The sequence below is a fragment of the Anopheles nili genome, chromosome 2 (genome assembly GCF_943737925.1).
Source record: "Anopheles nili chromosome 2, idAnoNiliSN_F5_01, whole genome shotgun sequence".
Classification (NCBI taxonomy): domain Eukaryota; kingdom Metazoa; phylum Arthropoda; class Insecta; order Diptera; family Culicidae; genus Anopheles; species Anopheles nili.
Genome location: NC_071291.1, coordinates 30,146,230 through 30,170,498, shown reverse-complemented (window position 1 = coordinate 30,170,498; position 24,269 = coordinate 30,146,230). Strand labels below are relative to the sequence as shown.

Genomic DNA, 24,269 nt, shown 5'->3' with positions numbered 1-24,269 from the left:
CGAAACATTAAAGAGTCTCGAAACACTCCAACCGCAGCGCACGTATCGTCAAAAAGCCTTGTGTGGTCGTCATTTGAGATGGGCAGTCTAGAGGAGTCGCTTCGCTTCATTTGCGGAAGATAATGCGCGACAATTCAGACTTATTTCGCGCTGAATTGGGTAATTGTGAACGCTGCTAGGATGCCTTGGACGGACAACCGAGATGGTAGCGTTTTTTTTGCGGAGATCGCGATAGGTCGGAATCACTGCACGAAGGCAGCGGTGTTGCAGCTTATCATCGCTTCAAGGGCTGCTCGAGAGGCAGCTGGTTGACTGAGCCCTTACAGTATACGAAAGACATCAGTTTAAGATTGCAAATTCAATCTGAGTCGGGCTCGTCAAGGGTTAACGGTGCATAAATAATCACGAACCTGCACAAATTTAATTCATTTACATGTTCAAGCCCGGCTCCTCCAAAGCGTTCTTATAGTTTTGGATACGTTGCGAACTTAAATGAGCTCTGTCTATCATTTCCTAGAGAACGCGGTAGCACATCGATTCGTTTGCCACATGCCGCCAAAGCGGCACTAAAATTCTGAAATGGTCACACATAAAAGTTCCCGATTAAAAAGGAAACAAACGAATCACGGTCTGAGCAAACGGAGCTAAACGTGAATATGTTTTATTTTGTTCCTGCTTGGCCATAAAACCCGCATTCGGTGCTAGTGAGAGGCAAACTCTACTCGTCTACTCAAATGACGATCGATCGACGGAAGGATACGACTGTGCGATGTAATTAAATGCAGCTTTATTTTTCTTCTTTGGCAATTCCATCATATATATCGTATAGCACGTAGGGTAGCACTATCGTGGGTGGGCTACCGCCCTCCCAAACACTTGCAATTGTTCTAATGTTAAGGGACCCTGCCACACGTCGTGTGGAGATTTATTAGTAATAGTTATCCAAACTATTGTCTGTTTCCTTTACGTAATCGTTAATCGTGACTGATAAGGAGTGTGTGCGACGCCTGCCCTTACGCCTTCTACATCCATGAGCTGAGCGTGTATATTGCAATAATAATGAAATCGGACACGCTAGACGCATTTTAATTCGCAACTACCTATGGATGCCTAGCGAAGCATGTGCGAGAAGAAGCAACTAATGCATTCTTTCATGTAGTAAAAGTTAAAAATATAGTTTTACATCATAATAGTCAGATAAACAGATATAAAAAATAAATTATTCGAACAACCACGAAAATTGGAAAAGAAAGAATTAAAAAAGAGTTTCCCATACCGGGAATCGAACCCGGGCCTTCCGGGTGAGAGCCGGATATCCTAACCACTAGACAATATGGGACTGTTGAACAAGGGTTGCTAAAACGCTTACCATTGCTACACATGATGTTAATTCAAAGAAGCTGTTATCATTAATTTATGCTTTCCTTGCAATTAACATTACATATCATTAGTGATATGCACCCATTAGGTATCATTGTCATGTGATACTATTTGGTAATTACTAACAGGTCGAAATCCCAACCTACCACAAAATTAGACCCATTCCGCTAAACATTAGCAGCAAAGCATCTGCTATCACAAAAGCTCCTCTCTCACCATGCCCCATCCCATTCGCTTGACGCCTTCCATAGTCATTTCTCCTCAGAACTAGCTGCAAATTAACCGATGCGTCATTCCTCAGTGAGAAGGAATCTGAGGTTCTCGAACGTTGCGTGCATCATCAGAAGCCACAACTCTGCACATCGTCCCTCCTCGCCCATACGCGCGAGGCGTTGTTTGGCAAATGTTGCTTTAAAATTGATTTAAATTAGTCTCAATGAGACCCGAACTGTGTACGCTCGGGAACACGGAGGACGATGTGAGCCGCGAGCCGCGTGTGCCTAGTGTGAGTGTGTTTGTACAAACAGCGGATCAAATTTCCTCTCCATTCGGCGATTTAACGTCCACGGTGTCGCCGAGAGTGTCAGTTTCGTGCGCCTCCATCTCGGAACACTGCCCTACGCCACGTCGGAGGATTTGAGCCGCGTTCCAGGATACAGCTAGATCGTCTACTCGCCAGCTTACCACAGAGAAGATACTCCCCTTCATCGTTGGTTCCGTGTCGTGATCTAGTGTTTTGTAAGTGTGCTGCATCGGTTCGCTACGCGCGCAAAATCGATCATCCCAGCAACATTATTACACGCCACGCACTTCGCCAACTGCGCCCGGGGTGGTGTTTGTTATTGTTTCAGTGGTTGATATTATTTTACCCCACCCATCCCACCGGGTATTCTGTGTTCCCTGCCTTCACCCACAGTCCGCTCGCTTTCTCGCTCGGCGCAATTGCTCCAGCACAAAAAAAACATCATCCAACGCAGCATCCAGCGAGCACTCAGCATCTGTCACGGACCATAGATCGCTGCGTCACGCCTTCACGCAAACGGGCACTCAGTGTACAGTGCCGACCGACGAAACGCGACGCTTCCGGAGCATCACTATCACCACGTCGAGCAGCGTATCGCGGGCGGCCAGAAAACAGGTACCCTCGTTAATCGGCGTCAATTGCAGCGTGATAGCGGGTGAGCGCTGACACGCTTCGTTCACACGTCCCAGAGCCAGTCCCCCAGGAGTGTCGAGAACACGGACGTGATCGTGTGCTTCGTGTGTCGTATTGACTTCTGAAAGCAAAACCGAACCGTGTCTCACTCGAGCTCTGAGACTCGATCGGTGACTGATCAGTGACAGTGCATCAAACCAGCGGCCCACCGAAGGACTAACCGGGACTGTGTTGTGTGGATGCATGTGTGTGTGCTAGTCGCTCCAACCAAACTACAATGTACCAACGTGCAGAAGCGCTGTGACAGAGGTGCTCGGCAATCGGCGCTAGCGGGTGACAGCATCCAGGGAGTGCGATGGAATCGGTGGCCAATAAACCTGCAGCTGGAGGCCCAGATGCGGCCGGAAGTAGTGACACAACCGCCGGAGTCTGCGCCATTGGCATTGACGAGCGAACTGGCCGGTTGCGCTGGTGCCCTGGGTACCGGTTCGTGAAGATCCTGTTCGTGGTTCCGGCCGCGATGCTCTCGATCGGTTTGCTGTTTCTGCTGTTGTCTCGGTTTCAGATGGTTGAAGCGGCTCGGGTGGCGGCGGTGGATGCAGAGTTTGGTGACATCCGTCAGTATGCCGAAGAACCACCGGCCGTTAATCATCTGGCGGATGAGATCGGTTGGGAACCGGAACAGTTCGAGCAGGATGACGAAGATGAGCAGGTGAGCCACTGTGAGCCGATCCCTGAGAAGGACGGTCCGGGTGAGTCTGCGGACACCGAGGATCGAGGACTGCTGCGAGGCATCGTTCGGACATCCTTCGTCCCGTCAGTACGGCGAGTCCTGCCTGCGGGTTGTCTTGGAGCAGGCACCCAACAAGGACCCCCGGTGGAACGGATGGGTCGAATAGAACGGCGTCGAAGGCGCAGAAAAGCTTCCATAAACGAGGACCACGAAAGTGTGGAGAGTGTACGAACAGCTCAGGTGCAGAACATGCAGCAGTACATGGACCTGCAGGCGGATCCGTGTGACGACTTCTACCAGTACGCATGCGGCAACTGGGACCGAGTGAACCCGATCCCAAAGGATAAAGCCGCCCTCGACACGTTCGAGCTGTTGCGCGAAAACCTCGACCAGAAGCTGATGGATCTGCTGCAGGAACGTGATCTGACGGGGTTGCCCGAGGTCGAGAATGCGCTCTCAAACGCGACGACGACGACAACCACCAGCATCACCGCTACGAACCCGATGGGGTACATCACGACCACCACTGAGACGCTCACGGGTGACCAGCAGTACCTGCACCGGGTCAGGAAGCGAGGCCGGACCGAACATCGACCACGGGGTCCACGCGCGGTCGCGAACAAGCTTATCATCCGCTCAGCTCAGGTGAAGCGCGTCCGCAAACGCGAACTTCTGCCACCCGGCAGCCTCGATGCGGAGACGAAAGCGCGTCATCTGTTCGCGTCCTGCATGAACTACGCGCTGATCGAGCGACGTGGGCTCGAACCGTTGTTGGCGTTATTGCGCAACCTTGGAGGATGGCCCGTGCTCGAACGAGCTGGCTGGGATGAACGCGGGTTCGATTGGCTTCACCTTACTGCGGCGTTACGCCGGTACAACAACGACGTGCTGATCGTCGAGTGGGTCGGTCCCGACATCAAAAACTCGGACGAGAACATCGTACAGTTCGATCAGACTTCGCTCGGATTGCCAACGCGCGAGTACTACCTGCAGCACGCCAACCGGAAGTACCTGGAGGCGTACAGGCAGTTCATGGTGGAGGTGATAGGGCTGTTAGGTGTGCCGGTAGAGGAGGCAGCACGTGCGACCGACGAGATGATCGAGTTCGAAACGCAACTGGCCAACATCACGAGCACGCCCGAGGAGCGCAACAACGTGTCCACGCTGTACCGGAAGCTGATCCTCGAGAGCCTGCACGACGAAATACCGGAGATCGACTGGACGCGGTACCTCGCGATCGTTACCGAGCGGCCAGTAAACGCGTCCGACTTTGTCGTGATGTTTGCGATGGGTTACATGCGTGATCTTGTCGAGCTGATCGGTCAGACGGAACGGCGCGTCGTTGCTAACTATCTGTTGTGGCGATTCGTGCGGCATCGCATCAACAATCTCGATGATCGGTTTCTGGGCGCTAAGCAGCGCTTTTCGAATGCACTGTTTGGGCGTGAACGCAATCCACCTCGGTGGAAAAACTGCGTCACGCAGGTGAACGCCAACATGGGCATGGCCGTGGGTGCGATGTTCGTTCGACGGTATTTCGACGAAAACAGCAAGCGAGACACACTCACTATGACGCATGAACTGCAGGACGCGTTCCGTGAGATCCTCAACAAGACGGGTTGGATCGATGCCCCAACACGGCGACTTGCCGAGCAGAAGGTGAGCGCAATGTCCCTGCGGATCGGTTACCCAGACTTCATACTCGAACCGGAGCAACTAAACGCACGGTACGCCACACTGGAGATCCACCCTGATCGATACTTCGAGAACACGCTCAACGTACTCAGCCACATCCGCCGGACGGATCAGGAAAAGCTGGGCCAACCGGTGAATAAAACTGCCTGGCATACGGCTCCGGCCGTCGTCAATGCGTACTACAGCCGCAACAAGAACCAGATCATGTTCCCGGCCGGTATCCTGCAGCCACCGTTCTACCACCGACACCTACCCAAGGCGATCAACTACGGTGGTATTGGGGTCGTGATTGGGCACGAGTTGACACACGGGTTCGACGATAAAGGTCGGTTGTTTGATCGCGATGGCAACCTGTACCGATGGTGGAGTGATCGTGCGATCGACGCGTTCCACGAGCGAGCTGCTTGTCTGGTGCAGCAGTACAGCAGGTACACGATCGATGAGGTCGGTGTGCAGCTAGACGGTGAGAACACGCAGGGTGAGAACATTGCAGATAACGGTGGCATCAAGCAGGCATTCCTAGCCTACAACACGTGGATCGAGGCTCAGCGAGATCCGCACGTGCTTGAGCTCGAAACACTGCCCGGTCTTAACGTGACACGTACGCAGCTGTTCTTCCTCAACTTTGCGCAGATCTGGTGTGGTGCGATGCGACCGGAAGCCACCCGGAACAAGCTTAAAACGGCCGTACACAGTCCGGGCCGGTTCCGTGTCATTGGGACGCTCTCGAATTCGGAGGACTTCGCGCGCGAGTACCGCTGCCCAGTTGGCAGCTTCATGAACCCGGTTGATAAGTGTAGCGTATGGTAGGGCGTGGGTGATGATAAAGAGAAGCCAGTGTGTCAGTTCACATCCTTCACAGCTGGTGTCGGACGTCGTGTAAGGAGGTATTTGCCAGGAGTCCTGCCACTAGACGCAGGATATCGAATAGCTTCGAGTAATTCGCGTATGGCCAAGATCGATAGGTGCCGCTGCGGTTGAGTAGTAACACTGGATACTAGTGCACATCGCGCACACACGGATCCCTACACAACGACTAGTTCCAGGGCAGTTCAGTTAAGTGAAAGTAATCCCAAAACCCACCCGAGGAATCTCGCTCCTGAGGATGCCGTTCGCAACACCTCGTACAACACTGTTATCCAATTTATCTGCCGTGTTGATCAATTCCACCGAGGTCGAATTGCTTTCCGTGCGTGCGTGAGGTGCCAGTGTACCGATTAGATTAGGACATCCACACACGCGCTTTGAGGGAAGATTCGGGACCGAAAAATCGTGGCATAGAAGAAGGAAGTACACGTGGCCAGAAGTCTATGCCATTTGTCGCTCTATTTGGAAGTTTGTTTAGTATTTAGGCGCTTCATAGACTCCCCACTTGCTGTAGTTTAGCTGCAACCATCCAAAGGGACCATCCGAAGGCATGTCTATCATTACTAGGCCTAGCTACCTCAAGGAATAGCAAAAAAAAACTGTAGCGGGACACACTGTGAGGTGGAAGAAATAAAACCAAACAAGAAAAATGAATGAAAACCCAACTGGTGTTTGCTTTATTGCGCTTGGCTGCTTGGTGTTTGCTTTATTGCGTGCTCGTTAAGCGTTTACAGTCGCGTTTTCAGTCATTTGCTCAAAGGTTCTCAAAGATCTCTCTCAAAGGTTCTCGAGTATACGGAACCTGTGGCCACTAGACGTAGCTTGGGCCGGCAAACAGCTGACACTCAGGAAGCTACCTCATCCCCACCGTCTGCAGCAGCCAAGCGAGGCAAAACCCGCTAACGACCTAAAGGCGCGACCGTCTGGACACGGGAAGGAAACGAATTCCTGACGCACTCCCCGGGTGGATGTTACCGGTGCCAAATATCCCGAAATAGTCGCGCACAGAAGAAGCAGCCGAAAAAAAGAAGCAAGTGCGTGTAAGGTGTCTCTCTTGCCCTCGGTCCCATCGAAACGCAAGTGTCGCCACGCCGTGCCTTCGTTTGCGCAAGATACGCCACCTTTTAGAACCGGATGCACGGGACGGCGGAATCGGCATCACAATTTCCCATCGCCGCGGTGTTACGAAATAGTTTATCCCCGATGGCAGCAAACCGATTACGGAAGCAACGAACCGGTGACCCGAATGTGAACATGGCGCGCGCGCACACACGTATCCCTCGGATGCATCTGGTTTTCCACCGGGTGGATAGGGGAAACCAGCGCCAACATCTTAGTCGGTTAGCTACCGTTCTTGGGGCTTATTTTTAGCGCATCGGTCATCGGCACACCGAATGGGGTAGTCGAGTCGTAGTCCAGCCGAGATCACCGGATGCCACCATTTTGCAACCAACTGTCACGCAGTCCTTCGAGCGTCTGCTAAGCGTCTTAGCCGACCGTCCGGAACTAGCTGTCAATTGGTGCGGTATTTTGGAAAGCTTTCCAACGAGAATTAGAAGCACAATTGTTGATTGCTCGCATGAAACGTGCAGCCTGTCGCCCATGGCAACCAAATAGTCTTCGGTGGTCCGGCGATTTGGCAAATGGCGTCGGTAAACAAACTGCAACTGGTCTACGGCATATATCAAACCTGACGGTGTACTTACGGCAGCTCCCGTGACAAAAGATTCCGTTCTGCTGCAAACCAAACAAACACAAAACCACCTCCGGGGGTCAACGAACGGATGTAGCAAAAATTGCATTCACTCGTCACACACGGCGGGCGGGCTCTGTTTTTGCACCGGCAATTAATAACGGGTCAAGCACGGTGCGGGGAGGCGGTGGATTAAATAAATCAACAATCATGTATCCTACAAGGTGAGGAAACACAGATAATACGAAACGGTGAAGCCACACAAACCAAACAAACAACAATGCGCGGCAGAGGCAGGAACTGGATACGTCAAACGGCAGGAGATAAGCGTTGGGGGGCCCACGGTTATGCACGGGAGGAAGTGCGAACAGGAAACAAACTCCGATGGGGCTGGAATTAGAATACTAAACAGGGACATGCCTGCCGTAACCGCTACCGACTGCACCATTTGGTGCCCTTTAGGAAGGGGCCTTCTCTTGCCGGCGAACGAACCTCTGTCATCCACCTGTCGCTTGTGGCGGGCTGTCTTGTTTTTTTTGTTTTATCTTTGCTTTGTGTGTGGGGCTTTTTTGTTTTGTTTCGGAAACGGGATAGATCAATATGGCGGAAGTTACCTGCGTGCCGGACAATGGTGATTTTACGAGCCACGCGACCATCGCCTCGCTTGATGTATTAGGGAGAGGGCTCACCTTTCTCGGTTAGCTAAACGGCCCAAGATGGTCATGCATTGGTTTCGGAGGGGAGTAAGGAGTGCATATTCCTTTTTGGGGAAGCCACAAGAAAACTACCGGTCTTGGTGTACGGCATCGCGAAGCACATTTTGCCGGAGCACCCAGCTGTGGCGTGAAGGGCCGATTATACGTTGCGAAAAATTGCTACACAAAAAAAACAGAAAGAAAAAGAAGGGGACGTTTGGGAGGTTTCCTCATTTCCGGAGTCGCCTAAAGGATAGCTTTAAGAAGGCAGAAGCCCTGAGTGATCAGATTTTCACCGTAGAAAATAAGAAGACGCGTCTCAATACAGCTAGCCAGAACGCTAGTTATTAACGTTAGAGTATTTACCACGATTGTATGGAAACTCCTAGTGGTTCAGTTCAACTAATCTACTCTGTATTAAACATGTGGAGTTTTGGCATTTACGTAGTTATATGGATGTCGAAGGATGCGAAGGATATGAGAACAAATGTGAAGAAAACACATGGCAAAGTGTTCTCACGGACATATCCGCTAGCAAAAATTTCACACAGGCTAGTGTATCATAAATCTTCATCAGAAGGTATGAACCAGGAGAGGTTATGATTGGCTCGGGGCCGTGTGTGTATGGTTCGGAAACGCCATAGATATGCGGCGGATCCACTTCAGTTTGAAGAACAAGGTTGAAGTGATTGTGTTGATTGCAACATCACTTGGCCCTCTACGTCGATAGGATAAAATTAACGTGAGATAAGTGATAGGGAAGGAAGATTGATGAATTTTGAGAATGTTAAAAAATAACGTGGAAGTGATGCATTTGCAGGCAATTTACGAATCAAGGTTTCCAAATTGGATCGCTGACAACACGTTAGCTAATAGATTTGAATTGCAGCTGCATGAATTATAAAAAAAATGAATTGCAATAAGGAAGAAAAAAGTTGTTTTCCTTGCCCCTCGTGTGAGAGACTCGTCATAGCAGAACGTAGTTTCGATCTACGGACCTCTGGGTTATGGGCCCAGCACGCTTCCACTGCGCCACTCTGCTCTTGCGGTATGGTGAGTTCCTTTTGTTATATTTAAGTGATATAGCTTCTTTTATTCTGTAATGGTTTATTAAAACTATAAATCATTCAGAACGTAATTGAATCCATATGAACGTAATTGAATCCATATCCATTATAACTAGCGTATAGAAGCTACGATGCTCTATGTTCATGCTGTGGTAAAAAATCTATAATTGTTGGTTTCTAATTTGTTTCTGTTCTATTGCGGTATAATTCATGATATTAGCTAATCATTTTGAAAGTGTCTGAAGAAGTTTTGCTTTAACTGATCTATCATATATTTCATTGCGATAAAATGATTTGAAATGTACCGATATTGTGTTGATGCGTGCGCTAAGTGAGCCAAACGGTTCAGGTTTCTACTGCAATATGTTATTTCTAAGCGGACACGGTGCCTGATATGTCGGTGCATGAACTTGCTAATTACCTATCGTGTTACAATTTACACAATTAGTTTAACTTGCTTGTCGTCAAATTTTAAAACTGTTTATTTTAAATATTATCAATATCACATCAATAATAAAAGACTTTTTCGTTTAAAATAAATATGAGCGGTCGTTGTTAATTTTTTCTTCCGAATACCATCTAGCATCGGTGGTTCAGTGGTAGAATGCTCGCCTGCCACGCGGGCGGCCCGGGTTCGATTCCCGGCCGATGCAGAAAATTATGCATTTTTATGCAATGATACTGCACTTATGAGTACATTCATTGTATATCCTTTTGAATAATCAAGTTCATTTAATTTTATTCTTTTGAGAGAAAATTGCTCCAAAAAAGAATAGGAGCGCCCAACGTGGGGCTCGAACCCACGACCCTGAGATTAAGAGTCTCATGCTCTACCGACTGAGCTAGCCGGGCATGTGATTTACCAGTATGTTAAGTAAGTTTATAAATCCTCAAGCTGACTAAAACATGAATTTTATAGTTCCTAGTCATTTTTAATTGATTACCAGACCATCACTACAGCTTTTCCATTGTTTTTCGTTTTTAAATAGTTACTAAATGTTCTGAAAAGTTTCAGCTCTTTACACCTGTTTGAAGATATCGTACATAGTTTTTAAATAGATCACATTTCAAACCATAATTGTGTTTGCGGTCCAAGTTTTTCAACCCAGTTCTATAATGTAGGTTTGACCATTTGAAAAGATTTGTATTGCTCCTTCTTTTGATTGCATTTTCCTATACCTAGTATTAGATTAGTATTCCGTTTCTCTTTTGTTTCTCTTTTTTTCTATCCAAATTAAGGCTAAACATTTATAAAAGGTTCTTCAATTTAAATTTTAAAAAAGTTTGTAGCGAGCTACGTCTCTACTATGTATTTAACACCCGATATATTCATGGGCTCCATAGCTCAGCTGGTTAGAGCGTCGTGCTAATAACGCGAAGGTCGTGAGTTCGATCCTCTCTGGAGCCAAAATTAACCTTTTTTTTATTTTCGACGCCCTCTAACTCCTTGGTTTCTTTACTAAATACTTCTTTTTACATGCTATATTTAAACTTTTTGCAAAGGAGATTTTTTTATGAGTAACGAATTGTCTTCTCATGTTTAATGTTGTAAGACATTTCTTTATCACATTACTAGAGCAACGTCATCACATGTTTTCCATTAAATAGTTATGAACCTTTTTGTGCATTGCCATATACTTGCAGGATGGTACTAGTATATTGCTAGAAATACCATCATGAGAAGCAGTCTATTTTTAACATACCATCAGCAACAAGATCGAGATTCTACTGCTTACTGTCGCACTGGCAACTTCCCGGTCACCATCGACCGGTTGGTGCAATATTTAAGCCCCGCCATAAACAACGCCACTCTTCCGGTGCATTTGCATTGTTTAGTGTGCTGAATCGGTTGTAACATTTTTCCTTTTTTCGGTTTTCGATCTTTTCCTACCCATTGCACAATGGATGTGCCCATCACATCTCAGGAAACAGACCCCAGCATAAAACGCACAGGAAACACTTCGTCAAAACATAAACTGGACGAACACAGTCACGTATGCATGAGGTGGAGGTGCATTTGCTTCCGGTGAGCATAAATACTTCAACACTCCCTCCCTGTCGTTCTCCACCACCATACGCAGCACAATAAACCGTCGACAAAATGTTTAATTGATTTCTTGTCACTACTTTCTTCGATGGCGCCCTTCAAACGACATCCTGCCCCCGGGGTACTTGTTCGCGTTCTATTCGCCTGCCGGGTTGACTTTCTCCGTCCGATAGTTTGTCTATTCCAGCGTGCATCATCATTTACATTCCCATCATTCCCACCTATGCTGCCAAGGAAAAAAACTCCCCAGTAGGGGTTCGATTGCCCTCGCGCATTAATTAACAATGAAAAGACATTGCGTTTGATCGCACTTATGCCCATCCACGTGTTTGCTACCGTTTGTTGGTTGTCTCTCGTGTGAGATCGTCCGTCCCGTGGCAAGTTCATCCTGGAGTGTATACGTCTTCCTCCTTTGCGCTACTTCTTTCCCTTTTTTATTTTCAATAATTTACGGGCTGATGAAATGGAAGAGAAAATCATCATTAACTTGCCCTTTCCTGCACCTCGCGGTCGATTCAGGTAACTCCATTTATGCTGCTGGTGCAACCCTACCGGAAGGTGTATGGCCGTCGGTAGACTACATCGACGAATGTATTGGTGGGTTTTAAAGATGAAAACTGACTCGAAACAGACTCGTAATACAATTACGAACGTGCTGACAGTTTTCATAGATTAATGTATGCTCGAAGAATAATAAATTGCAGCCTGTTGAACGACATCCCGTATGATTCGTATTAGAATCATTGGGGTTTTCATTGCTTAACGTGGAAATATTCTTGGTATATTTTTTGTAACGTAGCAGCATTGTTTAGCATTTTTCATGTTTCCTCGTAATGTCTAAACATTAACTTTCTTAGCATTTCTTGACTTAATTTTCGATTTAGATAAGCTATAGTTATTTTTTATTATTTGAGCTCGATAAAATAAGGCGAATAAACAAGTTGATATAAACAATTAAGGCAATATGTTACTATCCTTCAATTTTTATACAAATTTCAGCAATACTTGAAACATAAATGAGGACTCGATTTTCAGCCGTCGATTCAGCCTTCGATAGCATCAGCCGTCGGACACTTCAATAGAAAAATTCCTACATGCTACATGGATTTATTAGCACGAGACTTTCTAGTGAAAACATTTATGTGCTCTTTTGCGTACTTGTGACGTTGGAAAGTATAAATTGTAACATGCGCTCCTGGTACTAACGAAGTGAATACTTTAACATTGTTATATCAGTAAGCTATGCCAACTTGAGTATTTAGTAATATCCTGCTAAACCGTGGCTCCATAGCTCAGCTGGTTAGAGCGTCGTGCTAATAACGCGAAGGTCGTGAGTTCGATCCTCTCTGGAGCCAAATTAACTGTTTTGCTGTACTACTAATATTGCATGACATCTTTCAACTCAAATAATTTTGCATGAAATTTTTTAACTCAGATAGAAAGAAAGCATGGGTAAAAATATAGACACAAAATTAATAAAACTCTACCACTTCTACTACACATTCTTATTTACACAATATAACTATCAGTATTACTCAAGTATTGAAATTGATTATTAGTTTGTTGAAAATGTCTCTGAAATTTGTAATAATACGGTATCCTCACATTATATTGTGTGTGCTCTGTTCTGTCGATTTTCATACGCATTATATACCCCGACAACTGATGCGTTTCACGAGACGTGCACGCATATGCATCTACGATTCACTCGTCAAACAAATGCCAAAAATTAATCACCCTTTGCTAATGTGTTTCCGCGTCACCGACACAGCGTGCGCAGAACACTCACCCAAAACTATTGCTCGCACATAATTTGAGGACATGCAACCGATTTGCAAGCAGGGCCTTTCTCACATTTCCTTTTTCGCGTCAATAATGCGTAGCGATAATACTACAGTGACTAAACAACCACCATTCGAAATGGGTGATATATTATAATATTATACCTCATCTTCCATGCTTCTCAAGGATGCGCAGTGTTGTCTTGTTAATCGTCCGTGAATTCAATCACTCAGTTAAGAATTCATCTTTCTTATAAATTCACTATGTACGAATCATTACAAAAAAATGATAGAAACGAAGTGAGACATGATGGTAAAAGATCCAAATTTCCATATAATCTCTAAAACAAGTCTATTTGAACTTGTTTCAAAAACCGTTAGTATTCAATTTCCTATACCTAATCAAATTTTTGAATGCATTTCTATAGCTGGATAGCGAAGAAAAATGAACATTTTATAGCACATTACCATATGCAAACATTTAGGCGTTTTCGTTTAATTGTCATGGAAACGTTTTCAACTGTATATTTGGACTACTTAAAGAAATAATGACAAATTGTTGAAATACTAACAATATGATGTTTTCATTAAATGGCAATCGTACAGTGCTTATCAAATTGCTCTTCTGTTTACTTCCTAAATGTATCAAAGCGGTAGTTTAAGTTACATTGCATACTTTGCGGCGCTCCAGATTCACTCGGATGTTTTGGATACATAGAAGGGCGGCAGAAATGAATCGCAAACAGGCGCACGCAACACTCCTTCGAACAGGTTTTCCCTCTCCACGTGCGCATGAACCACATTTGCGCCACCAATATTATCACATCACCTCGAAACTTGTACCGAGCCCCATGCGTTCATTTTTATGTCAAACGTAGCATAAAATGGGAAACAATTAGTTCAGAGACGGTATCACAGTAAACTGTTCGCGGTTTCGCGGTTGTGTCTTTTCTCACGCACCAGTGCAATTGATTACACGCCTTGCCGAGTGTTTGATTGACGTGTACCAAAACACAGCGGTGTCCGGTGGCTTTTTGGAGGCTCTCAAATTATCATCCATTGATAAGGGTGACCCCCGCATAGAGAGCCTCTCGTTAGGGTGGACAAATTGTGCAAAAAAGGCATTACGATGACAGCACCGGCTCTAAGGTTTTGTGCAAATTTGAACTTTATGTTTCTGGAGGCTGGTTCATTCCTAGATCGGTACCGTGCGGCGAAGTCTGCTGGTTTTGGAGGTGTCGAAGGTCCATTTCCACCGGCGGACGTCAACCTAGATGCATTGGTTGCAGTTCAAAAGGAAACCGGATTGAAGCAAATCCTCATGAATATTGCCTTGGGTAAGGTTTTACAGGCACTGGTGGATAGTTCGAGTAGTTTATTATGTCCTAACATGCATGGCTTCTCTGGATAGGAGATGCATCCGATGGCCAGTTTGGGTGTGCGGCCTTGCCCGGTCGGGAAAAGGAGTTTCTGGTAAATCTGCAACGGACAATCGAGTATGCCAAGGCTATTGGATGTGGGAAGTAAGTGTTACGCTATCGGTGAGAGATAGTTTTGTTTGCTTTTGTAAAACTGTTTATTTTGCACTGGAACGATAAGGGAGGTGACTTTGAAAAATGGGTTACAATTCATCAGTAGTACTATGTACTATTTGTTTGTATTCAAATGCCCCTCTCTCAACGAAGCATCGGTGGTTCAGTGGTAGAATGCTCGCCTGCCACGCGGGCGGCCCGGGTTCGATTCCCGGCCGATGCACAATTATTTTTTTATCATTTTTCTTACAGATTTGAAAATGCTTGTAATTTTTCAGAATCCACATAATGGCGGGTAAGCTGGAAGGACCTTCCACAGCGACCCACGACCACACCTATCTCGAGAATCTTCGAGTTGCAGCGCCCATCCTGGAACGAAACAACATCGTCGGCGTTATTGAGCCCATCAACAAGTACGCCGTCCCAGGATACTATCTTTCCTGCTACGATAAGGGTGAGTTCCTGCTGATCCTTCCCGCTCGCTCTGTCAGAAACACCACCAAACATCCTGTTTGATACTTCAGCGGTACAGATGATCACTTCCGTCGACAGCCCCAGCGTAAAGCTGATGTTTGACATCTACCATGCGCAGCACATTCGCGGCGACATCACGAACAGCATCCGCACGCTAGCGCCCCACATCGGTCACGTCCAGCTGGCGCAAGTTCCGGGGCGCAACGAACCCAGCAGCGACGGTGAGCTAAACTTCCGCTCCATTCTGCGCTCACTGGCAACCGAGGGTCGTTACGCGGATGGTTGGGTTGGGTGTGAGTATCGCCCCCTAGGCGGAACTGCCGAAGGACTCGGTTGGTTGCGTGACTACGGCTATTGGCAGTGACATTGCTACCACCTAGCACCACCTTGCGAGGGTCAAGGAATCAACATTATGCATAAGAAATGTGAACAAATAGAGAGAAAGCGAAACTTTCCCAGCGAATCGAACGGTGTAATTCATTATTATCCCATTAAGCGCACCAGGAGCACTCCCCCATATAAAGGCATCCCATCGAGAGAGGTTTTACTTCTGGTCTAGATCGCGCGCGCAATGGTTATCAAGGATAGTGAGTTCGAGGATGCGTTCGGCTACGCGCTGCTCCGTCGAGAGATGGGCAGCGTTTGGGACACGGCAAAGGACGAACGGATGGTAAACGGTACCATGGATCCGGAGCTGATCCAACGAGCCAAAGAGCGCGCCATACGAGCGGAACTCAACTCAGCCGATGGGGACACGTGCGAGACGCACGATCAATTCTACCGCGATCACAAACTACTGCTGGTGTTGTTCCGCGGACTAGCTGTCATGCCGATAACCCGCTCCGTTCCTGGCCGCATCACGTTCAGCTGGCGCTCAGCAGCGTCTCTGTACGCGTTCTGCTTCTACATCGTGTCCACCGTGATCGTGATGGTGGTTGGGTACGAGCGCATCAAGGTGTTCCGAACCACGGCCAAGTTCGACGAGTATATCTACGGTATCCTGTTTGTCATCTTCCTGGTGCCGCACTTCTGGATCCCGTTCGTGGGCTGGGGCGTAGCCAAACAGGTCGCCATCTACAAGACGATGTGGGGTGCGTTCCAGGTGCGGTATTACCGTGTCACAGGCACATCCTTGCAGTTCCCGCACCTGAAGGTGTTGATCGTGTTCCTCTCGATCGGGTGTCTCGTGTGTGCGATCGTGTTCCTGCTGTCACTCAGCTTCCTACTCGAAGGGTTCGCCCTGTGGCACACGTCCGCGTACTATCACATCATCACGATGCTCAACATGAACAGTGCGCTTTGGTACATCAACAGCCGTGGGATTCGGGTGGCGTCATCCAGCTTGTCGCGCTGCTTCCGGCAGGATGTGGCCATCGAGTGTACGGCGGCGATGATTTCACGCTACCGGTTCCTATGGCTCAACCTGAGCGAACTACTGCAGGCGCTTGGGAACGCGTACGCGCGGACCTACTCGACCTACTGTCTGTTCATGTTCGTCAACATCACCGTCGCCATCTACGGTGCACTGTCGGAGATCATCGACCATGGGTTTGGCTTTTCGTTCAAGGAGATCGGTCTGATCGTCGACACTGTGTACTGCTCCACGTTGCTGTTCATCTTTTGCGATTGTTCACACAACGCCACGCTGCAGGTAGCTCAGGGTGTCCAGGATACACTGCTCGGTATCAATCTGCTGAAGGTGGACCAACCGACGCAGAAGGAGATCGACCTGTTTATACAGGCGATCGAGATGAATCCTGCGATCGTCAGTTTGAAGGGATACGCCGAAGTCAATCGGGAGTTGCTCACCTCGGTAAGGACACACAGGTCACCCTAAATTTGGGGCTTAAGTGAGTCTAAAGCGTCGTTCTATTTACAGAGCATTGCTACGATCGCCATCTACCTGATCGTGTTGCTGCAGTTCAAGCTGTCGCTCATCTCGCAACAGATTCCCGCAGAGATTATTGAAAACGTGAAGCTGCTTAAGACGCAAGCATAACTGAAATTGAACTAATTGCAACGTTTCGGAAAGAAAACTCTGTAGGAACGTGTTGTATAGGTTCAGTAGAGAGAGTGTTTTTTCTTGTCAGCTTTCCGCGTCAATGTAATTGCAAGGAATTGTCGAAAGAAACACTACCTTTTTTATTCAAGGTTTTCCATCACCATTCCCTAGCCCTCACGGTAAGTTATCGCACTTCGTACCTTTGATGGCCACCGCCGGGTTCTGACGCCAAAGTCGAAAGTTAAACTCACCTTCGCTCAGCCGGGAGTAGATCCAAACCGGCAGGCTATTCGTCAACACCCACAGCGTTCCCTCGGAATCACTCGTCAGATCCGACGGATAGATGAACTCGCGATTGTCCAGATGTACCACCGCATGGTTACCAGCGTCAAAGATCTGCGCCGTGTTCCAGCAACCGATCGAGTTGCGGTTCACCTCGGCGTAAAACAACACCCCAGTTCGTCGATCGTACAGGTGCATAGTGGACTGGGTATTCGGACCTCGATCACCAAGGGTTTCGAACAATCCATCAGTATGCCCAGACAAAGCGATCGCTTTGCTCTGGAGCACGCTGGAAAACGTCCCAAATTCGGCCGTGCTGACCATCGGATGGTAGTAGATCAACCTCGATCCAACTTCCGTGTCGTTCTGACCGATCGCCACCGAAAACACCCCATCGTCCCACTGGAACCGCTGGCCGGCAACGTTGAACTTGGCTTTTTGATGATCGTGCACGAAGGACGAATGATTGAACGTCCACATGTCATCATCCCGCAGGCTGTACACGTGGATAGCGTTCACAGCAAGATCCGGTATGTACGCGAACGCCCGCTCACAATCAGCTGGCTCGACGTCTACGCTGATACTGGCCATTCCGACACCTTCCCGTACGATCGACTCAGGGATCGCGAACCGCCGGACAAGCTGGTCCCGAGTCAAGTCGATTACCCAGATCTGTGGCCGTTGCACTTGCCGTCGGTTATCCGGATACTCGAGCATGCCGGTGTCCACAAACCACAACCGGTCACAGGCATCCACCCGTGTTCGGTACACCGACACCAGGCGGTTTAGGTCAGGTTCATAGTTCGGCTGGAAAAAGAACAAAAGGTTAAAAGAAGCGGAGCAAGGGATCTGAGCAAGGACTTTTACCTTTAGCTCGTTGATCGCATAAGTAGGGTAGGCCGTCAGGGATGGACTGCGATCTCCAGGTGTCACCTTTGACAGGTCGATCACGTTGAGCGTTGCCGGAACACCTGGCCTACGGCGAGGTATGCTTAGGAACAACCGATTCTTGTGGACGCTCGCTCCCATCGGTACGTTGTTGTACGCCTGGAACGTTTCGTTTTCCATTTCTGTCATGATCCGAGGGAAAACGATGCCGTCTTGTCCTGCACGCCGGTTCCAACAAATTGTATAAACCGACTCCTTTCACTCGATCTTTCTAGTCCTGAAGTACCTACCTGTGCTTGAATCTGGCAGATCCGCATACGACATCTGCTTCCATTCGAAAACTTTCTCAAACTCCGTTGCGAGCGAACCGAAAACCAACAGTGAGTACAACAACGTACCGATGAAGAAATCTTGAACAAGCATCTTTTGATGGCGTTTTTAAGGAGACTTTTTGTGTTATACAGAACAGAAGGTGTTATGGAGACGATGCACTTCTTTACGGGTTTTTATTGAGCTATAACTTCACGATTTGAGCTCCCCCACCCAACACCGGTAACTTCAAACACTCTAATCAATACTGAAAAGCTTATCACATACGATCGCGATCGTTAATCACTGTACGGGCAGCTGCGTGGAGACGAACTCAACCAACACCACGAGCCCTTCATCAAATGGGGCCCTTAATCGCAACTGCTCACGTTGTGCACCCCTCTCATGCGCCGGGTGCACAGATTGTTCCCGCAATCGCTTTGACCGGTTTCTGCCGCCAGACGCGGAAATTGTAATCATCAGCATTAAGCGTTGCGTACAGCCACCTTGGCAGCCCGTTCGTCATCACCCACAGGTCACCGTCGCTGTCGAGCTGGAAGAAGTCGAGCGGTTGATGTTAGCAAGGCTAGCTAGGGACTGACATCATCCTCCACATCCTTACGGTCATATCCGATGGGTAGATGAAGTGCTTGTTGTCTAGGTGCACGATACCGTGGGTTTCCGGGTCGAAACGTTCAGCCGAGTTCCAGCAACCGATCGAGTTGCGATTAACCTCTGCGTAAAACAACACACCCGTTTGCGGGTCGTACTGATGGATGGTGGATTGTGTCTTAATACCTCGCTCACCAAGGTACTGCAAAGAAGGTGAATCAATGGTAGTGCAAATGTTCGCAAACATTCGAAAAATCATGTCGATCGACCTACAGTGAACAGATGATCGTAACCTCCAGCGTTGGCGAGCGTTTCGTTTCGCAGCACCCGTGAACTCGTCCGATACTCCGAGGTACTGGCCATAGCGTGGAAGTACACCGTTCTGTCGTCTGACGCACCCTGCGAAGGACCCATCGCTAAAGAGAAAATGCCATCGTTCCAACGAAACCGAATACCGGCCACCCCGAAACCGGTCATGCGTGGATCGAACGACAGAAACTCATGCCGGAAGGTCCACATTCGGTTCTCGCGGAATCCGTACACGTACAGCCGGTAAAAGGCAAGATCCGGTACGTACGCGTACGCATCGTCACAATCGGTGCCGGATACGTCCAGAGTGACACTTGCCATACCATATCCTTCGGTCACGATCGATTCCGGTATCTCGAACTGGCGCACCTTCCGGTCCTGCAGTAGATCGATGATCCAGAGCGAGGGCCGCTGTACCTGACGTTTGTGGTCGGGAAACTCCAGAAAGCCGGTATCAACGAACCACATGCGATCACACCGATCGACTCGGGTTCGGTACACGGACACCAGGCGTTTTGCATCTGGCTGGTTTGAATCCTACAACAATGGCCGGGAATAGGAAGTTGGAAATAGATGCAGCAATCTGTTCTTTCATACGCTGTGCTTAAACTCGCACGCAACCTTCAATCCAGCTTTATGAAGCTGTAAAACCAATGTTTGCGATACCCAGAGACGGTGCCGACACGAAAACCTGTTTCAGCACTCCAAACAAGTGCGTGATCGAAGGCATTGCTTTCAAGTGCAAAAAAAAAGCAAGTAAATCTAGTCGTGGGGGTGCGGGAGTTCGCAAACAAACCGCCTTGATCGGTTCATCGATCGAAGGGTTGCTTTATCGCGAGATTGTTCTCTTACCCTTAGCTCGTTGGTAAGCGAATTGGGATAGGCGATCAGCTTGGGTGATCGTTCGCCCTCCGGAACCTGATCGAGTACGATGACGTTGAGCGTAGAAGGGATACCACTACGGCGCCTTGGTACGGTAATGAAAAGCCTACCCTTGTGATGTGCCACCCCCATCGGAAGATTGTGGTAGGGCGTGAAACTTTCGTTCAACGGTGTACTCGTCGGTGCCGGTGTCACACCATTCGGCTTGCTCGGGAAGAGCACCTCATCGGCATCTTGGAGTAAGGGAAGGCGTTAGAGTGCATGTTAGGGTTGTTAATCGCCGGGAGAATATTGCACGAAAACTGTCCCACCTTCGGCTGCTCTGGAACTGCCGATATCAAGCAACTTCCAGCGAAACACCTCCTCGAATTCGTCACCCTGGACAACGCGCAGTACGCCACAGAGGAACACAACCCACGGAAGCCACCACGAGGACACAATCTTCTCGCACATCTCGCCACCGTCACGGTGCAACACGTTCTGAGGTTTCGGACGCATTCGAATCTGCTGCGATCACGGTTCGATAGAGGCGAACCGGTTCAGCCGTTTCGCACCGTTGGTTCTGACATTCTTTTCCTGATTCTAGTGCTGGAGGGTGGACTGTTTGCTTTAGCACAACAAAGATATCCTGCGACCGTGCCGTGAATGGGAAAGCGAATTGGTTTAGCGATGATTTGCGAAATAAGCCAAGTGGTCGTTTGGCGTGGTTTATTTGTCGTTCTCATTCACCACCGAAAAAAAAAATTCAAATGACAAACGGGGCCTGTTAGTGTTTTGCGCAGTCAGCTCTCGCTTCCGTTTAGTGCCGTCGACCGGGACGGTTCGCCACATGACCCCAGCCACCGTGCGGACCACCACCCGGACCGTGCTTGTCTTTAAACTCGTAGAACGTGACACGATCGTTGTTGTTTTCATCTCCAAAACGCTGGCCTGCGAGCACGTTAGGTGGTACCGCCGGATCGCACACGGTTCCCTTAATGATCTCCTTGATGTTGGCGCGCCACACGTGGAAGTTGAACTCATCCAGATTGAGCGTGGTGTAGAGCAGCTTGATGATCGAGTTGGTCATGAACCACACGTAGCCTTCCTGGTCGATCTACAAAATCCAAAACAAGATCCTTATTAGTGACAGCTGTCATTGTGCCTCCGGATGCGATCGACCTACCGAAAGATCGTTCGGGTAGACAATGTCCCGATCGTTCTTGTACACGATCGCCATATTCTGCGGTGCGAAGGGTTTGTTCGAGTCCCAGCAGCTGACAGCGTTCTGTTGAATCAGCGCGAAGAAGATCACACCCGTTTCGCGATCGAACGCGTGGATGCTTGACTGAGTGCGGCCACCACGGTACCCGAGCAGCTGGAAGTCACCCCCATGCCAGGAGCGCCGGGATGCCGTCTCATTGCGCAACACCTCCGTCGAGACGGTGAACTCCGAGTTGCTGGATAGGGCGTGGAAGTACGCCGTGCGGAATTTCGTTACCGGATCGGGGTTGCCCAGCGCGATCGAGAAAATACCATCGTCCCAGGCGAAGTTGATGCCCTGGATGTTGTAGTCGCCCTCTAGCGGGTTGAGGAAGAAGTAGTTGTGCAGGAAGCGCCAGGCGCGACGGTTGGCGTAATCGTACACCACCATGCGGTACGTCTGGAGGTCGGAAATGTACACGAACACCTTCTCGCAGTCGGTCGGATCGACGTCGAGCGTGATGGAGGTCAGCCCGTAACCGCTGTCGACCGCTTCCTTGGGGATTTCGAAGCGATGGATCGGTTGGTTCGTTTTCAGATCGATCGACCATACCGAGGGGCGCTGGACGATTGTGAAGTTACCTGAAAGGGCAGCAGCGAAAAAAGAAAGAAAAAAAGGATGAGCATAAAGTTCTCGTAGGGATGCATTTAAAAAGGCCGATTTTGATCCTTTTTGGTTTACTCTCGGCGTCCTTCGCTACGGCAAGCAATACAATGTAGGTGTTTGCAATTTTTAAACAAGTCAAGCAACTGAAGAACAGCCACACGCAGTTATCATTACAGCATCGCTTTACGCTGTTGAGTTGTTAAGTCAGGAAAAAACATAATATGGCTTAGCATTCGGTTATCAGTTGTAATCGTAAAAAATATATGCCGCAATCGCCGGTTCCAGCTATCTCATTCGGTTTGGAGGATTTCCCATAGGTTGGCGTGCAAACAAAACCTACTCGAAGAAACCTTGACCAGTATTTTGTTTGTTTTCCTTGCCAGCAGACACCGGGCGGATGCTTGGAAAGACCAACCGTTCACACCACCGAACCGGTTCGATTCGGAAACCGGTCCTCCGAAGTGATAAAACCGGCGACCGGTTTTCCCGCAAGCTTAATATGCCTTTTTCCTTTTGTTTTCTTACTGTTCTCCGCTTAATTTCACGGGGGCGCTACGAGAAATGGTGCCCAAAAACAGATTAAAAATTCGAAACACCGAGATGATGGTGGAGCTAACATTAAGAAGAATAAAAGCTCCAAAGAACCCTTGTCCCACAATGCCCGGTAGGGAGGCGTTATTCTACTGGATGCGTTGATTATGCGACCTTTGGCGAGAGTTAGTTCAGCGGGTGAACCTAAACAACCTGATAACGTTGGGTAGCTCAGCGATTTGGGACATTAATTTTTCCCGCCAGAGCGGATAGTCAAGGCTAAGTAAAAGAGAAGGATGACACAGGCATATTATTTGCCAGCTGTTAATTTGCTGCACTCACCAGGGATTTCCATCATGCCCGTGTCGACAAACCACAGGCGATCGCAGCGATCGACACGTGGCCGGTACACCGTCACGATGCGGTTAACATCGGGTTGTAGATCCGCCTGTCGAGCCACAGAAAGCAACCACGTTAAGATGAAATTGTACTTCTGCCAGATTTCAGCCTACTTACCCGAAGCTCATTGAGGGCAAAGCTAGGATACGGTTTAAGCACCAGATTGGTGTTGGGGAACGGTGGCGAAATGACGACTTCGTTCAACGTGGACGGGATACCCCAACGGCGGCGGGCTACGGCCACGAACACTCGATTCTTGTAATGAACGGCTCCCATCGGTACGTTTCCGATCGGAATGTAGCCATTTTCGGCCTGGAGAACTTCAGCAGGCACGTCGTACTCGACCTTCTGCCATTTCAGTACCTCCTCTACCTGACCGCAGGCGAGGGCCACCAGCGAGGACACCAGCAGCAGCACGGAAGTAACACGCACCATGGCTACAGCTGTACACCAACTGACCCAAAAAACCAACACTGATCACAAGGTTCCTGCGGACACTCCACCAAGGGCGCGCCGAAATTAAGCCTACGACCGATCCGCTCCGGACGCGGTTGTCGAAATGATGCTGGATGGCTGCTGTACGATTAAATAGTATCTGTTGGAGGATTTTTTTCGGTTCTTTTGACTCTCTTGATTCTTCCCAGTGGCGACCGGTTTCTCCCATTCTCACACCGTCTCTCTCACTCTCTCTCTCTGCTTTTCTTTCTGTCTCTCTCTCCCTCTCTCTCTCTCTTATTATTGTTTCTGCCTACTAGAGCTGGCAATCTCTCTATCGATCTATATGTTTTTATTTTATACATTCTTGAAGTAAAGAAGGGTCGTTGCTTTCGAAAGAAATTACCTCCACTCTTCTTGGTTCTAAAGGGTATCGCCGTTCTTTTCTACCTGTGGCAGGTTTTGAAAACTTTTTCGATGCATTAACAACACAGGTCAACAACCTGGTTTGGCTGTGCGAGATCAACGTTTTTTTGTATTCCAAGGAAGCATATTAAAGTGAATGATTGATGAACGTTACCATCAATTTTCGAAAAAGAGATTTCATTGTCCAGTCTTCATATTTAATAGGTTTACAATGGTTTATGCACA

At 48.4% G+C, this 24,269-nt stretch overlaps 6 protein-coding genes and 7 non-coding genes across 14 annotated transcripts; 7 read left to right on the top strand and 6 right to left on the bottom strand.

The window, feature by feature from the left end:
- Nucleotides 1-1,267: 1,267 nt before the first annotated feature.
- Trnae-cuc (transfer RNA glutamic acid (anticodon CUC)) lies at nucleotides 1,268-1,339 on the bottom strand. The gene has a single exon. It is a non-coding gene; the product is annotated as a tRNA-Glu (tRNA).
- A 1,552-nt stretch (nucleotides 1,340-2,891) lies between these two features.
- On the top strand, nucleotides 2,892-6,438 carry LOC128721300 (neprilysin-4). Its single transcript, XM_053815042.1, has one exon. It carries the CDS (start codon nucleotides 2,892-2,894, stop codon nucleotides 5,772-5,774), a length of 2,883 nt encoding a protein of 960 aa, XP_053671017.1. The 3' UTR covers nucleotides 5,775-6,438.
- Nucleotides 6,439-9,189: 2,751 nt separating this feature from the next.
- Nucleotides 9,190-9,261, bottom strand: Trnam-cau (transfer RNA methionine (anticodon CAU)). Its single transcript has one exon. It is a non-coding gene; the product is annotated as a tRNA-Met (tRNA).
- A 607-nt stretch (nucleotides 9,262-9,868) lies between these two features.
- Nucleotides 9,869-9,939, top strand: Trnag-gcc (transfer RNA glycine (anticodon GCC)). The gene has a single exon. It is a non-coding gene; the product is annotated as a tRNA-Gly (tRNA).
- Nucleotides 9,940-10,065: 126 nt separating this feature from the next.
- Trnak-cuu (transfer RNA lysine (anticodon CUU)) lies at nucleotides 10,066-10,138 on the bottom strand. The gene has a single exon. It is a non-coding gene; the product is annotated as a tRNA-Lys (tRNA).
- Nucleotides 10,139-10,620: 482 nt separating this feature from the next.
- Nucleotides 10,621-10,694, top strand: Trnai-aau (transfer RNA isoleucine (anticodon AAU)). Its single transcript has one exon. It is a non-coding gene; the product is annotated as a tRNA-Ile (tRNA).
- Nucleotides 10,695-12,614: 1,920 nt separating this feature from the next.
- Nucleotides 12,615-12,688, top strand: Trnai-aau (transfer RNA isoleucine (anticodon AAU)). Its single transcript has one exon. It is a non-coding gene; the product is annotated as a tRNA-Ile (tRNA).
- A 1,359-nt stretch (nucleotides 12,689-14,047) lies between these two features.
- LOC128730920 (putative hydroxypyruvate isomerase) lies at nucleotides 14,048-15,575 on the top strand. 2 transcript variants are annotated; one of them, XM_053824011.1, is made up of 5 exons: nucleotides 14,048-14,451; nucleotides 14,526-14,637; nucleotides 14,925-14,941; nucleotides 15,008-15,100; nucleotides 15,171-15,575. In XM_053824011.1, the coding sequence occupies exons 1-5, from the start codon at nucleotides 14,244-14,246 to the stop codon at nucleotides 15,482-15,484; spliced, it is 744 nt and encodes a 247-aa protein (XP_053679986.1). In that variant the 5' UTR covers nucleotides 14,048-14,243; the 3' UTR covers nucleotides 15,485-15,575. The 2 variants fall into 2 exon arrangements, with proteins under 2 accessions (XP_053679986.1, XP_053679985.1); XM_053824010.1 differs by having other exon boundaries at nucleotides 14,925-15,100.
- Trnag-gcc (transfer RNA glycine (anticodon GCC)) lies at nucleotides 14,799-14,869 on the top strand. The gene has a single exon. It is a non-coding gene; the product is annotated as a tRNA-Gly (tRNA).
- Nucleotides 15,576-15,691: 116 nt separating the features above from the next.
- LOC128721256 (gustatory and odorant receptor 22-like) lies at nucleotides 15,692-17,119 on the top strand. The gene is made up of 2 exons (XM_053814994.1): nucleotides 15,692-16,933; nucleotides 17,000-17,119. Exons 1-2 carry the CDS (start codon nucleotides 15,692-15,694, stop codon nucleotides 17,117-17,119), a joined length of 1,362 nt encoding a protein of 453 aa, XP_053670969.1.
- Nucleotides 17,120-17,290: 171 nt separating this feature from the next.
- Nucleotides 17,291-18,776, bottom strand: LOC128721952 (L-dopachrome tautomerase yellow-f2-like). The gene is made up of 3 exons (XM_053815762.1): nucleotides 18,583-18,776; nucleotides 18,272-18,510; nucleotides 17,291-18,211 (listed from the first exon to the last, which is right to left on the bottom strand). Exons 1-3 carry the CDS (start codon nucleotides 18,713-18,715, stop codon nucleotides 17,297-17,299), a joined length of 1,287 nt encoding a protein of 428 aa, XP_053671737.1. The 5' UTR covers nucleotides 18,716-18,776; the 3' UTR covers nucleotides 17,291-17,296.
- Nucleotides 18,777-19,004: 228 nt separating this feature from the next.
- LOC128721245 (L-dopachrome tautomerase yellow-f-like) lies at nucleotides 19,005-20,902 on the bottom strand. The gene is made up of 5 exons (XM_053814984.1): nucleotides 20,716-20,902; nucleotides 20,375-20,637; nucleotides 19,487-20,059; nucleotides 19,224-19,415; nucleotides 19,005-19,154 (listed from the first exon to the last, which is right to left on the bottom strand). Exons 1-5 carry the CDS (start codon nucleotides 20,900-20,902, stop codon nucleotides 19,005-19,007), a joined length of 1,365 nt encoding a protein of 454 aa, XP_053670959.1.
- A 208-nt stretch (nucleotides 20,903-21,110) lies between these two features.
- LOC128721748 (L-dopachrome tautomerase yellow-f2-like) lies at nucleotides 21,111-23,618 on the bottom strand. Its single transcript, XM_053815533.1, has 4 exons — nucleotides 23,301-23,618; nucleotides 23,127-23,232; nucleotides 21,570-22,228; nucleotides 21,111-21,500 (listed from the first exon to the last, which is right to left on the bottom strand). Exons 1-4 carry the CDS (start codon nucleotides 23,616-23,618, stop codon nucleotides 21,204-21,206), a joined length of 1,380 nt encoding a protein of 459 aa, XP_053671508.1. The 3' UTR covers nucleotides 21,111-21,203.
- Nucleotides 23,619-24,269: the final 651 nt, after the last annotated feature.